Source organism: Lethenteron reissneri, chromosome 7 (genome assembly GCF_015708825.2).
Source record: "Lethenteron reissneri isolate LAM-NWPU_2019-01 chromosome 7, ASM1570882v1, whole genome shotgun sequence".
NCBI classification, from domain to species: domain Eukaryota; kingdom Metazoa; phylum Chordata; class Hyperoartia; order Petromyzontiformes; family Petromyzontidae; genus Lethenteron; species Lethenteron reissneri.
The window spans coordinates 13,969,225-13,986,556 of record NC_083785.1 but is presented as its reverse complement, the minus strand read 5'-3'; the positions used below and the strand labels follow the sequence as shown (position 1 = coordinate 13,986,556).

The 17,332-nt window shown below is 48.8% G+C and overlaps 1 protein-coding gene across 1 annotated transcript; it reads left to right on the top strand.

Annotated features, from left to right (window-relative positions):
- Positions 1–12,504: 12,504 nt before the first annotated feature.
- LOC133358494 (uncharacterized) lies at positions 12,505–17,090 on the top strand. Its single transcript, XM_061576838.1, has 2 exons — positions 12,505–13,889; positions 16,328–17,090. The coding sequence occupies exon 1, from the start codon at positions 12,596–12,598 to the stop codon at positions 13,874–13,876; it is 1,281 nt and encodes a 426-aa protein (XP_061432822.1). The 5' UTR covers positions 12,505–12,595; the 3' UTR covers positions 13,877–13,889; positions 16,328–17,090.
- Positions 17,091–17,332: the final 242 nt, after the last annotated feature.

Here is a 17,332-nt window from a genome sequence, read left to right as displayed (position 1 = left end):
GACCGCGACGCCGCGTCTCTCCACCGACGCGGCCGGGATTTCTCGGCACGCCGCTCCTGCGAGACCAGCCGCCGGCGACGACGCGGCTCTACATCAAGCGGCGCCCGCCGGGGGGGCCCAGGGTAAGTACGCGCGTGCCGTCCTCGCCGGGCCGCCGGGGTGGGCAGCGGCGGCTGCTGCTGCCCCGTACATCGCTGTGCCGCCGGAATGGGCCGCGGGTGCTGCCGCGGCTCAACCTGTCGCTGCGCTCACGGGGCCGGACACCGGCGATGCCGCGGCTCTGCACCTCGCCGTGCCTGCGTCCCTTCTCATGGATGACGCCGCAGCTGCGTGTTATTCCGCCGCGTCTTCGGCGTGGCCCATGGAGGCTGCAACGCCATGGTGCCTCGCCGCGTCGCGAGAGGTTGCCGCGGCTGCAGCCGCTGTCCCGCACCTCGCTGCGCCGGCGGGGAGGGCCGCGGGGGCCACCGCGGCTCCGTGTTTTACCGCCGCGTCTTCGGCGTGGCCCGGGGAGGCCGCAACGCCGTGGTGCCTCGCCGCATCGCGAGAGGTTGCCGCGGCTGCGGCCGCTGTCCCGCACCTCGCTGCGCCGGCGGGGTGGGCCGCGGGGGCCGCTGCAGGCCCGAATTACACCGCCGCGTCTTCGGCGTGGCCCGTTGAGGCTGCAACGCCGTGGTCCCTCGCCGCGTCGCGGGACGACGCCGTGGCTTCGTACGCCGCCGCTGACAGGTGGGTCGCGAAAGCGCAGGCGCCTTCACACCTCGCTGCATCTACGGCGTGGCCCATGGGGGCCGCAACTCAGCCACACTTCGCTGCATCTACGGCGTGGCCCATGGGGGCCGCAACTCAGCCACACTTCGCTGCACCTACGGCGTGGCCCATGGGGGCCGCAACTCAGCCACACTTCGCTGCGCCTACGGCGTGGCCCAAGGGGGCCGCAACTCAGCCACAATTCGCTGCGCCTACGGCGTGGCCCATGGGGGCCGCAACTCAGCCACAATTCGCTGCGCCTACGACGTGGCCCATGGGGGCCGCAGCACCACCGCACCTTTCCGCGTCTTCGGCGTGGCCCGCGGGAGCCGCAATGCTGCCACCGCCGCAACACGTCGCGTCCGCTGGGTGGCCCGCAGGTGCCGCTTGGCTTCCACACCTCGCGGCGCCGCGCGGCCAATGGCAGCGCAGGTTACCCGACGTTGCGCCGTTTGTCGCGCAAGGGGGCGACTGGTCGGCCTTCCAGGACCGGTTCGACGCGGCATACATGTCGGTCGGCTGGTCCATGGAGGAGGCCTTGCCGGCGCTTCCGACCTGCTTGGACGAAAGGGCTCTGCAGGCCTTCAAGTCCATCCATCCGGCCAATCGGGCTACACTCCCGGCGGCCTATATCCAAATGGCCAACGTTTTTGAGCCGCCGTCCACCGCGCAGCTAAAGTTTTCATTGCGGCGGCGGGAGGAGGGGGAACTGCCGCTGGCCTTCCGCTGCTCGCTCCTGGCCCTGGCGCAGGCTGCATACCCTGACCTGTACGGCAGGGCACTTGATTCTATGGCCTTGGGGAAGCTGCTTGACCTGGCAAGGGAGCTAGGAATTGCTCTGTCGATCAACAATGATCGGCAGATCACATCCTTGGCGGTCGCAGAAAACATTCAGGCGCACCTCTCCCTCCGCCAACGGCCTCAGATGGCGGCGTGTGCGGGGATCCTGGCGCCGGACGGGGGGGACACCCTCGCGGCCCTGGCGATGCCCGATCGTCGAGGAAGGGGGACGGGTGGTCGCCGTCCGGAGCAGCGGGGGCGGCCGGGACCTTCCCGTCCACAGGAGGCGGACACGGTGGCCTGCTTCCGCTGTGGTCAGCGGGGCCACATTGAGCGGGGCTGCCGGAATGCCCGGGGGCCTTTGGAAAAGGGACTCCACCTTCTCCCAGACCCTCCTTGGCATCGGGTTCGGGGCCCCAGGCGAGTCGCGACGCATCATCTGCGCGGCCGCTCCCTTCACCTCATGCATCTAGCGGGGCTAGGGCCCATCGTCATGGGGTTGTCCTCGAAGGGTCGGGTGCACCATCGTCATCACCCCCTCAATGGCCCAGACAGACCCGCCACTGGGATGCGCTTGCGCATAGGATGGTGGCGGCAGCTGCCGGCTCCTCAGCGGTGGCAGGATATGTGCAAGGGGTGCACGTTCGCCTCCTGGTGGATACGGGGGCGTCGGCCACCATTATTTCTGAGGCCATTTTTGGGCTGCTACCCCGCAGCGTGGGTCCATTAAGGCCGGTTCGCGGGGCTTGTGTCGCCGCGAACGGCGGCAGTTTGGGCATCTTGGGCCACGTTGTAGCGTCGGTTCGGGTTGACGAGATTGAGTTGGCCGGGCCGATTTTGGTCTCCAGGACCTTGGCAGTGCCATGCCTTTTGGGGACTGACTTTTTGTCTAGGATGCCCATCCGAATTCTCGTTGACCAGGGCTGTGTGGAAATGCCGTCAGGGAGGCGGCTGCAATTCCTACAATCACCTACCGTCCTGTCTCCCTTGGTCGCCGGTGTACGGGCCTTGAATAAAGTGCCGGTGACCGTACCACCGGCGTCACAAATCCTGATACCCCTTAGGTTGCGCAAACCGCTCGAAATGGGCTCCACGGAGACGGGTATCCTCCTGTCCCCGTCAAGCTACTTTTCAAGGACGAAGGGGTTGGTGGGCGCCTTGACAGCCGTGTCGGGGGGCCAGGACCTTTTTTTGCAGGTCCTCAATTCGGGACCCTTGCCGGTCGTAGTCCCGGCCGGCGCCGTCCTGGCACACGCAACCCCGGCTCCTCCACCCGAGAGCGCTGCCCCGGATGGAGGGGTCGTGGCGGGCGTGATGCGCACGGGGGACCCCGACGCATCATGGATCGCCACGTTGTGCGACGAGAATGCCTCGTTGTCCTTCGGGGAACGTCGGCAACTCTGCGACCTCATCGAGCAGTTCACCGATGTGTTCAGCCAAAGTAAGTTTGATCTGGGTCGCACTACTCTTTTGGACCACCACATAGACACGGGCGACGCGGCCCCTATTCGACTTAATTCCCACCGCTTTAGCCCAGCGGAAAAAGATCATGTCCGCTCGGCTGTCGAGGAAATGTTGGCGGCGGACATCATCTCCCCATCTACTAGCCCTTGGGGTGCCCCCATTGTGCTAGTCAAGAAACGGGACGGGAGTCTCCGGTTCTGCGTCGATTTTCGTAGATTGAACAAGATCTCGGTGGCTGATGCATATCCATTGCCTCGCATGGATGATTCCTTGGACACCCTCTCGGGCGCGCGGTTCTTTTCGACTTTAGATTTGCTCTCCGGCTTCTGGCAATTGCCACTGGATGAGGCCTCTAGACCCAAAACAGCGTTCCGCACGCCCCAGGGGTTGTTCGAGTTCAATCGGCTTCCTATGGGTCTCCATTCGGCCCCGGCCACCTTCCAGCGTCCAATGGAGATGGTCTTGGCGGGGCTGCAGTGGGAGTCTTGTCTAATCTACTTGGATGACGTTATTGTTTGTGGCCGTACGTTTGGCGAGCACTTGCAACGCCTTGAGGCGGTGTTCGTCAAAGTGCGTGCTGCTGGCTTGAAATTCAAACCCCAGAAATGCCACTTGCTACAACCATCGGTGAGGTATTTGGGACACATTGTTAGCACGTCAGGTGTCGCCACGGACCCGGATAAAACGGCTTGTGTCCGGACGTGGCCGACTCCCACATCTGTCGCGGAGGTGCGTAGCTTCGTTGGATTCGCATCGTACTATCGCCGGTTTGTCCGCGATTTTGCGACAATTGCGAAGCCACTGCACGCCCTTTCCGCCAAAGGACAAAGGTTTCACTGGGGCGCGGAGGAGGAGGCGGCTTTTGCGGCGCTTCGCACGGCCTTGGCGGATGCGCCGCCCTTGGGGTACCCGGATTTTACGAAACCCTTCCTGCTCGATACCGATGCCAGCGACACGGGAATTGGGGCTGTCCTGGCCCAGGTGGTCGACGGGGTTGAGAGGGTGGTAGCCTATGGCAGTCGCATTCTGTCCTCGACGGAACAGCGATATTGTGTGACCCGGAGGGAGCTTTTGGCCATAGTTTATTTTGTTCAGTTGTATAGACCATATTTGTACGGTAGGCTGTTTACGGTCCGAACCGACCACGCGGCCCTGCAATATTCGCTGAAGATTAGTCAGCCCTCGGGTCAGCTGTCTCGCTGGCTCGAAGTGCTCCAGGATTACCCTTTTGATGTAATCCATAGGAAGGGGACACAGCATGGAAATGCGGACGGTTTATCCCGATTGCCGGCAGGCGGCGGGTGTGCTTGCGCCCTGGGCTCTAGCCGTTGCAAGGCCCCAGGGGACGCCGCGGCCCAGTTGGTCGCGTCGGCCGAGGCGGACACCCCTCCAGGTGCGGCGTCGACCGCAGATTTCGGCCTTGGACTTCCCCGGGAGGTATGGTCCGGCTTGCAGATGGAGGATTCCTCTCTGCTGAAGCTACGGCGCCGTGTCGGACATAACGCCCGGAGCTTAGCTTCGTCGGCTGCCCCGGCGATCGCCGTGCATGACGGACTACTCATGCGTTGGGATGCCCAATTGGAACGCTATTGTGTGGTTGTGCCCACTAGCCTGCGTGGTAAATTAACCCGAGCCATTCACGAGAAGCTTATGCACCTTGGCTACCACAAGACCTTATTGACCCTTAAGTGGGACTATTACTGGCCGGGTGTTGAGGGTGACGTAGCACTGATTTTGAAGGGTTGCCACGACTGCGCGCGGAGGAAGGCCCCAGTTGTCCAGGACCGGGCCCCGCTGCAGTCCATCCGGGTTTCTCGCGTTAATGAGCTCGTGGCGCTCGACATTTTGGGGCCATTCCCTGCATCCCAACGGGGCCACAAATACCTCTTGGTGGGCGTTGAGTACCTCACACGTTGGCCCATGGCATGGCCTTTGGTCGATCAGTTGGCCTCTTCTATCACCGAGGCCTTCGTCCAGGGATACGTGCCTGACCGGCCGGGTCTCGTTGACGGAGGTGACGTCCGACCTGTGTGTGTGCCCCCAGGCCCCTCCCGAGTGAGGCCGACAGAGACCCCCCAGGCACCGGAGGCCACGGCGGTGGGCCTGTTGCCCGCTGACGGCCCACCTGCACGGGTGGCGGACACCGCACGAGGGAGCGGGCCAGCAGCGCATACCCGCTCGAGGGGGGTGCGGCTCCGGTGACGGCCCTGATGACCGTTCAGCGGGCCTAGCCCCTGGCGCCCGTTCGGCGCTATCCGGCGGATGAGGCCTTCGGGCTCTATTTGTTTTGTTTTTTGTTGTTACTGTTCTGCTTGAAGGGCCGTGCTGCCCTAAGGTTGAGTTTTCTAGCAGCCGGGTTTACCTTCAGGCACACGAACTCGTGATTATTCGGTCTTCGGTCCGGTGTGGGGCCCCGCTTGCGGGTTGATTGCAGCCGGGTCGGCTGTTTTTTTTTTCACGGGGGGGGGTGATGTAGAGGAGTAGTGGAGAGTGGTGGCGTCGTGTGCGCTGTCCGGTGCGGTGACCTCACGGGACGTGGGGTCGCACGCGCTGGGCAGTGCACGTGACATCACCCCTCCGAGGGTATATAAGGGAGACCCCGTAACGTAAGCGGGGTCACTGGAGGAACGGGGATAGTGGAAGGGGTAAAGAGGGAACCAGGGATAGTGATAAGTGTTAATAAACCCTGGCGGAAGCCCCTAACTCAACCTCCGTCTCCGAGTACCTCCGTCTACGATACAACATTGGGATAGATGTTTTTTCGATAGTTAGCTGCGTTAAATTTTCCACTCAGATTCAATCCCTGTCATGTGTTAGGGTTCCACACTTCTCCCTAAGTTTTGAATTGCCAATCATCAACCTCTTGTTTTGCTGCTTTTGCACTCTCATTGCTGAATTTTCAGATTTTTTATATTATTTCCTTACTCATTTAGTTCGGTATATTCAATCTGGTGGAGTATATATCTGTCTCTGTTTCGACGTGACTATATTTATCCTCTACCTCAGCATGCCTTTTGTGGTTTCAGATAATTTGGTGTTTGTTTTCTTTTAACACTTTCCCCTCACATTGAGCACATTATACATTGCGATGCTATTTATTGCATTATTTCATTGAGAAACTTCCATTTCGGTACAACAACAAATGCCTGATTGTGAAATTGCAAAATTAATGATGGTGTTGTATTGTTAAGGTCCGATACCTTCATATAAACAATTCTTACAGCATGTTAAGCTCTCAGTTTCATCAGAGGTGCTAGACATTAAACGTGAAATTCATCGCACACTTCAACCTAAATGCAATACTTAAATTTATTCTTACTTATTTGAAATACCTGTATTCATGAACATAATGTATGAAACATTTTCACAAAAATTGTACTGCAGCAAATAATCACGCATGGCATTTAATAGATTACTTAATTTGCCAAATAAGACTCTTGTGAAAAGGGAGCTTTCAAAACACAATTAGGCTGCTGATCTGACATGAATATTGAAAATAATATTTAGTCTATTTGCAATAGAATATATCTGATGATGTCTGTTAATGCATGGTGTCGAAAATGTTCTACCAATTCCAAATTGCAGTACTGTATATATATCCACCACTAATACAAGTGAATAACCATAGAAACCGCTTGTGCCTTCACTGTACTGTATAGCAAATAGTTTGGTAGCTTAGAACTGCACTTGGCACCATAAATTTGTCTCACTCCAAAAAAACAGCTGTGTGTATAGCAATCGCTTGTTCATGCCCCATTGAACAAGTTTCCCTTCCTCCACATCACCTCCACAAACCCGAACACATTTTTTTTTTCACCTTGAACTTATGCACACCTGCTAGCCATACACCGCCACCTTTCCAATAGTGGCAGTAGCTGTGATCCCACGTGTAATAAATGCATTAATCCGTCGCAAGAACTTCGGTTACCTAGCAGAAAGGCAGTATATGGAGTGTGAGGCGTAGACCCAAATGAACTTATTGTCCCACAGCTCATACTTTATAGCGTTCCTGGCTCTGCTAGGTGTATTATAAAAGTGTAGATTTAAGATAACCTGCACAGACCTCTACTGATGCAATGTAATAGACGAGGCAAGTACGCAGTAAAAACAAATGACAAATGGACCTCTGTGAATTGCATGCACATTGGCAATTGACGTCAGTGCAGAATGTGGGTCTCTTGTAGTGACAGTGGATTTAAGTGCGAGCCTTGGGATCCATGAATGTACTAGTCAACACAAACTGGAAATAATGTAGCTCGCTAAATATATTTTAAGGGAAAATGTCTTTAGTAATATGTGAATATAAAACTCCAAGGTGAATGTTACACATGTTCAGGATCACTTTACTATAGTGTAACTCAACAATGTACTAACGACGATTTTGACAATATTTAAATGTACAGGATTGTAAAACTGTTTATAATTTGGTTTCACGCGTAGGATTTCGTGACACATTATTAATTGGCTGTGTCGGGCCGAGGTGGGTTTAACGACACATTTATATTTACGTGATCTAACCCAAAAAAAAACTCTTATTTTTTATAATTTGATTAGCGAATCTCGCTCCGAACCCATTAAATATGTAAACCTCCCATTTACCAACCCGAGTTGACCAGCATGGGGAGGCCTTCATCCAGATGTGGATTAACAAATGGCTTTAAAGGTAATTAATTAATTACTGAATTATACTTTGCAGTGCTCATTGAAGGCTGCATTGACCTATGGGAGGCACAGAACACGTTAAGATATAATTTGCCACTGACGTTATCCGTGGCCAGGAATGCAACTCATGAGGCTGGGTTCAAAGCAAGGTGTGCAAATAATTGTGCAAATATTTTAAACGTTTGCATCATGGTCAGGCAATGATCACTCACACACGCCCAAGTGTAGACCATGCACCTCGAGCAAAAGTATCCAAACAAATGAAATAATAACACAGCGCACGTGAAAAAGCTCTAAACCAAACGTCCTTTCACGCATTACTGGGTAGATTGTCCCAAAAAGAGCCCTCTTTTTGCTCCCCTCCACAGAGAAGAGGGCTGAGCCCGTCAAGGCTCGAATAAACAAATGCAGCTGCACCATTGCACGGTCCGACGGGTCAGAGACGTCAGAGAAACAAAAGACGTTGACCAAATATGCCCCACAGGGGCTGCACTCAGCAACTCACCAAAGGGTGGCATCGTTTTTATTCACTTGAAATGGGTGGGTGGGGAGGCGCTTTATGCATACAGGTATAACAATAGGCAATGTCAAATGTTGTTTGGAGGCGTTTATTAGCCATTCGAGTATTACGGGGATTAACGTATCGTTAGTTGTGTTAGTCGTGCGTGTCAAGGGCATTTTTGCGCCGTAGGATTAGAAATGTGCTTCCTAGAGCAGAACTATGATGTTTATTATTACACCCTGAGCAACACCCTCCTGAAAAGGTGTTTTAAATACTCTTTGATCTTCCTGCGTAAACGAAGATTATTGTTTATACCATCACCAGAAAATGCTGCACTCTGTATTTTAGTGTAAAGCAAAACATTATCAAATCTTTGAGAGATGTGTAAAAAAATATGTGTTGGTTTACTTTCTGTGTGCACATGTGAAGACATGTATTCGCTCATAATGTACTGTAATGTAATACACAATGTGGATTTGTATAAGCTGCAATTATCGAAAAGTACGGTAAATCTGCTTCCTTTAACAAATGTTCACGGGTTTTGTATTACGTAGACGCGTGTTCCCTACTAAATGCTAATTATACGTTATCCTGTTATCACCTCACACAATTTCTGGAAATGCCTTCAAATGCTGAAAATATAGGGAGCTAACATTACAATACATTCCACATGTAAAATGTTAAAAGTGTTGATCTAATATGTGTCATCTTAATAAATAGTAAAGTTTTCAAGACCTGTGTTATCACTGCGTGTTATTGTTGTAAGAACTGTTCTTACATAACTACTGTACCAAGTTACCCAAGTGTTCTTTACAAAAGGGAAATGGCTTTGTTTGGGTCTTCGCCTGTTTAAATAAAAGATAGCATCAAACATCACCAAAAAAACCCTGGCCGTTGGCTACTTCCTTGCTCATCACAGTCGCTTCTGAAACGAACGTTAGAACTGCGTTTCTAAAATCGTAGGGTGCTCAGCCCCACTGGGAAACCCAAAAGCTTTTCAGGGTGAGCGTAGGCTGCGGCACGGAGACCGTGCAGGAGATATTCCGAAATCGTACGTCAACGCCACGCTGCGTACAACAACACGCGCGAATGCACAGCATCAAGCAAATGTCTAACAAAGCACACGAATACACAACATGACACAAATGCTTTACTAACAGTGCATTGACTAGAGGCGTAGACATCTGCCTGTGTATTCTGGCTTTTGTCATCTGGGAGGTGGTACAGGGGCTGGGGGTGGTGGGGGGGATCAGTGGTCTTTATTGGGGGGGCATCATACCACAAAGGTTGAGAACCACGGCCTAAGAATATTAGCCAAACCCATAACATCCTAAAGGATAGACTGGCCTTTTATGGACATGCCCAGTGGTCTCTTTTAGTGGATCATCATAATCATCATCAGCCGTGGTAAATACACTCCAGGGTTGAGGACCTACCCAAGCCATCGCCATCTCTCATCATGCTCAGATGTAATAGATTGGCTCTTATATGCAAAAAATATAATCGGTCATCTAATTTGCCTTTTATTTGGTCGGCATATACTTGTCATAATTTATATCTTTCAGGTTACTCATTATGTAATGGCAGATTGCCTCATCGCAAACGTGACACGTGAATGTCTCACCATTGAAAATTGCCAATACAATGCACAAAGCATGTTATTTAAATGTTGCTCACAGAGGTATGACCGTATAATGCTGCAATACTAAGGAATGCACTTTATAACCTATGCAGAGTGTGCAGACGACAGCTTGTGTTTTGTTTGTACAGCCTCGCATAGTGTTGATTCTGAACGGGTGTTGATTTTACAGTCATATAAATCAACACAGGCCTAGGCATTTGATGTATGTATGAATGGCTACATGCACAGATTGCAATGTACAACCCATATAAGTATGTGTTATATATGTGTGGAATTATACACAATATACGTTTATGGATGCTCCCCTCTATGCATAAAGTCACGTGGCTTATTGTCAAAATTCTTTATTTCACAAGAGCCCATTGACGTTGTCTTTTTCAAAGTATTCTAGATTTGAAGCTTTCGTGACTGCAAGGATTCATACTCTTAGGTTTTTTTCGGTAAAGTCACGTAGGTAAAAAATATATAATAATAAAAAATAGAAATAATAACAGAAGTAAAATAATGATTTATTAGTTTAAATCTATTAATATTTTTATTATTTATTATTATTGTTATTATTTTCCTACGTGACTTTCCCGAAAAAAAAAACCCATAAGAGTATGTTTTTCAAAGTATGTTGTTGAACCTCTTTCGGACCGTACGCAGCCAACCGTGCTAATCGGTTGCCAACGGAGACCTGGTGATATGTCTGTGAAAATCATCGTTTACTGAAATAAATACTCTGTGTAGAGCTAGAGTGGTGTCTCGGAGGTAGAGCGAGAAGCTCGCAATCGGATTGACTCAACTCATCATCGCATCATCCTTCCAGGGTATCACTTCGTGAGGAAGTCATAAGCGGTTGTCCGATGGAGAACATTCACCGACACCATAGTCATGTGCAGAGGTCGACATCCTGCGGTTCTTTGGAGCGGTATGCAGCTCTTTAAGGCCCGATTCGTGACGTTACGTATTAATGATCGTCTCGTATTCACATGCATTGCGGCTTTTGAAATATTGAGTTTCTGACGGAATTAGAAAAATATGCCTCTTCTTGTTATTTTGGTTGATGAACCCTGGTCATGCACAACTGTCTCATGACTGTAAGCACGTGATGAGTACCGTTGTGGCGAGATGTTAACTACCTCCCCTCGTATGCAGGAGGTTGTGGGTTCGATCCTGATCCTGATCCTGACCCTGACGCCTGTATATTTGGAGTATGCATGTTCTCCCCGTGGTCGCGTGGATGTTTCTCCGGGTGATACGGGTTTTCCCTCCACATTTAGAAACAAGAGTTTAGATTATTTGGTTGCTCTAAAATTCCACATGATAAACCACTTAATTGGGCTATCATTTGTGGCCAGATCGCTTCTGAAAAAGAGCTCTATTGCTCAGTGGGCCTTACCTGGCAAAATAAAAAAAATGTTTATAGTTTTACCACCTCAATGCTCATTTCAATACTAGATCACTGACTTTTTTACTTAGGTTTGAGTATACATATGTAATGTAACATATGGTTACATACAAACATGATTGGCTACTGTGAAAAGAATGATAATTATCATTCTCTTTAATGGCATTTTAAAAGCAGACTTTCTTTTGGCTGCAGTTATAACTGCCCAGAAAAAAAAGGAATTTAGAAATGTTGTACAGTGTTGTTAAACAGAATAATCATTGGTTACAGTGGTATGTATTAAATATTGACCTTTATATGTTAAATGCAATCACATTGGGGTGTCCAAATAAACAAAAATATATAACGCCACGTAGTAATGCATTTAACAAAATGCATATTTGAGTGTATTCATACTTTCAATATCGCATTATCAAGACTTTTAGTATACCCTGAAAATATTTGGGTATATGTACAGAATTTTGGTAGAAAGGCAATCATATATTTGTAAGTATTTATACAAGTACTAATTTTGTATTCTTTATAAAGTGGTGGTGTCGTGGTTAGTGCATTGCGCTACGGACTTTGTGATCTAAGTTCGAGTCGCAGCCACAGGTAATGTCAGTGGTGGGTGATATCAAAACTGGTCCTGGAGCCCCCCCTTCAGCACAATGAAGTATGGTCGAACAACCCCCACAACTAACGTGCTTTTCTCTAGCAGTGGCTTTAAAAAGGCTTGTGAATTACGTGTATTTATTGTTTAACATGTAATATATGCATATGCGGTCATTAAATAGTTATGCATATTCGAATAATGTCCTGGAAAGGCTAGACAACTGAAGTTTGGTTGAAATAAGTAAAACCCATGCTTAAACCGTAAGTAAAAGAATCTGAAATCCAAATTTGTTTTGCGATTCTCAAAATTGGAGGGTGATTTTGTTTTACTTTTTTGTTTGGGACCTGGATCTGGAATGGCTTTCACCCAGTAGATTAACGAAAGGCTTTTTGTTACAAACACGTATTGAAAATATGTGTTTGTAGAAAGCGGCTGTACCTTAAACAAGTCGTGGAACTGAAGGCGTAGTAGATGTGAGGTGAAGAAATAAACGCACGAGGTGGGCAGGTGAAGAGGTAGCGAGGTGCACATGGCACGAGAGGCGGGCGGGTGGGGTGCACGTGTTGGGATGGCTCGAGTAGGGAGGGAGGGCTTGTTGGAGCTTGTGTGTCTGTACGTGACGCCACACTGGGTGTTGCAAGCTCAATGCGTGAATTGAAAAGGAAAGAGCAAGCGTGTTACGCTCTAGCAGCAGTGAGTCAGTGAGGTTTTTTTTTAGGGCCGCAGAATTACTTAAAGCACAAGCCATTTCATCTCGAACACATAACAACGAAGGCTGCCACTTTGCACTACTACAAATACGTCGACATGGAAGCAGCCTCCGCCAAACTGAAGAGGCGTATTGATGCGTTCGAGAAGCACGTCGCATCTTGTAGGTCCTCGTTCGATGTAGGGTTGCTGTACCGCATGCTGAGGATCTTTTCAGAGTCTCAGCGCAGTGAAATCACGGGGCTCGCGGCTCTCAGAGGTCCTCAAGCAAGGGGAGGAGGAGGACATTTAGGAACAGGACAGCGTGCTGGACCTTCAGGAGCAGGACATGGAAGAGGACATGTAGGAGGAAGCGAAGGAGGAAGACAGTTGAGAGGGGGACAAATAGGGAATGGACAAGGAGGGAGAGGACATTTAGGTGGGCCACAAGTGGAATCCTCCGAAGTCAGAACCTACCTCACCTGGCTTGCTGAATACGTGCGCTACTTGGTCATTCTCAAAAAGGTGTTCGATGAGCGCATTTTCATCCCCCTGTGCGAGAACCTCTACTTGAACGAGGGATCGGTGCAGGTGCCAGCACCCAATCGTCACTGCGTGGGCTCTGCCCAGTCCACCTCCTCTGGTGTCTTCAGCCGCCCCAGCACAGATGTGAGCAGCTGTGACTCCCAAGACTCGAGTTCTGCAGAACATCACCATCAAGGACACGATGATGATCAGCACCTTTTGGGAGGTCCACAGCGATCCGTGCCCCGCATCGCCAAGTGCCTGTTTCGCCTGCGAAAGCAGTGGGCTCTGCTCCTGAGAGGCGATGAGCTCAGAGATGAATATTTCTCAGCCGAGAGTGGACCGGCATTGCTCCATTTCCAGGGCTGCGGCTCCTTCTACAAGGTGCTGCGGCTCGTGCCCGATATCTTCTGCAAGGCCCTACGGGCTGCTCGTCTCTGCAGGGAGTGGGTGGATGCCCACAGCGCGACCCTCGCCACCGTGCACGCCATCGGTCCTGCTGCGCCTGGCACTCTGTCCTCGGAGCTCCCGCAGCTGGAGATGTCCGAGATGTCCGTGAGCAGGTGCGACCGCGTGGATGAGCTCAAACGCTCGGTGGACAGCAGCAAGGCCAGACTGATGGCCCTCAACGAGGAGCTGGAGGCGCGACGCAGCGAACGCGACTTGCTGGAGGAGCGGCTCGGGGCTCTGCTGCCCGGAGCAGATGACATGGGACGGGTGGCTCTGCAGGAAAGGCTGGAAGTGGCTCGGAGCAGGATCGATGTTCTGGGGTCAGCGATCAGGTTGGAGCGCTACCGGCAGCGGCTACTGGTGGGGGACTGGCTGGCAGAGCTGGAGTCGCAGCCAGACCGTATTCGGCACGCGGACAGAGTGTGAATTTTGAAGCTTGGTGAGTGTTGTGGTTTGGAGTTGAAATATATCTGGATGTTTTGATCGAGGGTATATGGGGATGTTAATGAAGGGACTATATTGTATTTGAAGCTTTTGTGACTGCAGGAATCCATACCCTTTGGTTCTTTCGGTGAAGTCACGTAGGTAGAAAAATAAAATAAAACAAAAAATAATATATCAAAAATAATCCAGCAGTCCCACTGCTGGATTGCTGGATTATTTTTTCCGCCTGAGGACGACCGCTTGTGTTGCGATCGAAACGTCGTGATATATTATTTTTTGTTTTATTTTTCTACCTCCGTGACTTTACCGAAATAATCAAAGAGTATGACTAAATTGTAGTTAAAGTGAAATTGAGTGTCAAATCAAGCGTGGGCCTGTGCTCATCTCCGCTGGCGTCCTGAGCCACTGATTCCACATTGCTTTAGTGGGAGCAGGTATCACCATATCAATCCCCATCATACAGAGGATATGCACTCATTTAATGTAATAATATGTAAAGGTTATTGTAAATAATGTCTCTGTACCCTACGTTTTCTTATAAACAAAACTAGTTTTGACGTAAGCATTCGAGACACAACGCAGTAGGTATGTGTGTGCACTCATACAGGTTGGAGTGTTCTTGCAAAACGAAACTTAATCCAAAAAAATCAACATCTCAATGTTGCATGAAAAAATAACTGTTGAATTAGTATATGTCACATTCTATGAAATATGACAACGCAACACATTCTTATATAACACTGCTTTAGCAGAATCATTATACAATAAGCAACTTCTTGGGAAATAGCCGTTCTTCATAGCATATCTATGCGCACATGTATGCGCTATGAAGAATTGCCATTGCTTGAAATGTCACTTGCTCTATATATTATTTTAAGGCAGTGTTATTGATGAATGTGTTGAGTGCTTTTTGTTAATTGCGCTTTATGTACCACTGCCAACATAGCATCGCCAAATAATTTGCTATGGAATATGGATCAGAAACGTATTCATGTTTGTCCTTCCCCGCACCTTCAATTAGCACGGTTGGCGACGTAAGGTGCGAAATAAGTTTAACATACATTGACACAGAAAATTGAATAGCAGAAAAATGCACAAACAGGATGGCCAAGTGCAATGGTTAAACAGAGAGCATTTACATTACGTAAAAAAAAAATGCAAAACGGATATTTATTAAGTGGTACGGAATTCCATATCATTAAATACATATATTTTGTATATAGGTACAGTACGTATTTGCACTATATCCTATACATACAGATCCTATAACGCCTAGATTATAACTTGAATAGCCCAAGCAGGAATGTGGATGTTTGAAAAATGTGTTTGTTTAATTCATCCAGCATTAATACCTGTTTTTATAACATCAGCCTAGGCATTATGCTGTTTGACATTGTGCTTGTTTAGCAGGTGTTTCATACGCACCCGTATTCATAGGCTGCAAGCAGTAATGTGAGGAGCATTCATTCACATTGAGGGCTCAGCAATAGCCTTTTTAATTTAGCAAGAGTTCGTGTGGTGTCCATCAAATACGCGTTATCTAAAAAGCACAAGTCTGGAATAATCGTCTTTAGACTATTAAACTGGATGGCCAACGCTGAAGATTAATAACAGAGTGGCATCCAATGAATTAAACGTGTCCAAGAGGATGCCCACCGAGGAAATGGCACAATCCATTCAGTTCACGTGCAGGTGATAGGTGGGTTAGTACATTGCAGGATTGTATATGTATGTTGAACTTCTTTCGCACCGTATGTAGCCAACCGCGTTCGTCGAAGGTGCTAATTGTGAGAGGGGGCGGCGATTTGCAGAGATCTCCATCCAGCAGTGGACTGACCATGGCTGATGGGGATGATAACCCTTATATTGCGACTGAGTGTTTTTAATCAAAAGCTCGATTCCCATTAGGGGCCGTCCATAAATGACGTCACGCACCTGGGAGGGGGGGGGGGTCAGATATTTGTGACGATGTGTGACAATGGGGGGGGGGTCAAAAATCGTCCAAAATCGCGTGACGTCATTTATGGACGGCCCCTTACTACTAAATCAATGTTTTCCCACAAAACGCAAGGACTTGATGGTAATACATTGCAAACGATTGTCTGTGGAATGAACAACACACAAAGGTATTCTCACACTTTTGCAAGATCCCAATGTTCTCAGCCTGAACGCATTTCCCTGCTGTGATGGGTTTTCTCATAGTTTATAGAAAGTGCTGGAATGAAATGTTCGTGACGTTGTTCGATAAAAGACACCTAAATTGGTTGAGTAAATCAGAGATGGATTTAGTGACTGACTTTTAAACAATAATGTAAAATATTCTGGCTGAATGTAAAAGTATACACATTTTTGCATCTATATCAGGGACATGTTTCAGTAAATTTCGCACGTATACATTTCTATTTTTTGAATATGTGTTGTTATCGTTTGTAGGGACACTTACAGGGAGCTGTAATGGGACTCCTGGAGAAAGAACATGGAATTTGTGCTGAACGAAGTGGGTTGCAGCATCCACATAATCAGACTCTGATGCCCTGGCTATTTTGAAGCTGTGAAGAAAAATAATGAATGTGAAAATGCCAATGAACAACTACGAGCATGTCTGACGATGAAAAAGATGTCAACAATGCATGTTGTATGTAAATCACTATTAGTTTTGATGGTTCAATTATTTGCACCCTTACATACTAATGATTTTGTCAAAGTGAAAATGTAGCAAGCATGATTTATTTTCTGGTGAATATGTAGCATGTGCATACACATTCTGTTTATATGTAGCGTGCTGGAGTATCAAATGTTAACCTTCAATTGTACAGAAAGGCAAATTAGAAATAATATTGTACTTTTTACTCTATAAGGGCCTGTATATTGTGTATTCTGTATGTGTAGTATTGATATGAGTACCAAGCTTTTAGTATACATATTGTACATACAAACGTAGAGGTATTGTATTGACTGTTTATAATAGTAAATGGACTTTGGGAAGGCATATGGCTGGAAGGGATGATGGACAAAGAGGGCTGCGAAATGTCAGCCAAAGGAGGGAACATGCCCAGTGCAAGATCACAGAGGAGATGGAGTAATGAGATTAAATTCAATGGATTTTGACATCGTGAGACCGTGAGGGGTGGACATCATGTAGGGAGGCCTTCATCCAGCAGTGAATCATGACTGATAATGGGACATCTCACTTGGTATACGCGTCGTGGGTTTGACCTACTCGTCCTCAGGTGGAGAGCAGGTGTGTCTACTCGACAGACCTGCTCTCCACCTGAGGACGGATGCTTGCGTTGTGGCCGAAACGTCGTGAGAATTATTTTATTATGTTTTATTTTTATTATTTTATTATTTCCATTCTACGTGACTTTACCGAAAGAACCAAGAAGAAGAGCTAATAGCTCAGTTGGCTTTACCTGATAGAATAATACGTGAGTTTAG

Excerpts from the sequence above, each read along its gene's own strand:
- LOC133358494 (XM_061576838.1), top strand. The coding sequence starts at position 12,596 with ATGGAAGCAGCCTCCGCCAAACTGAAGAGGCGTATTGATGCGTTCGAG.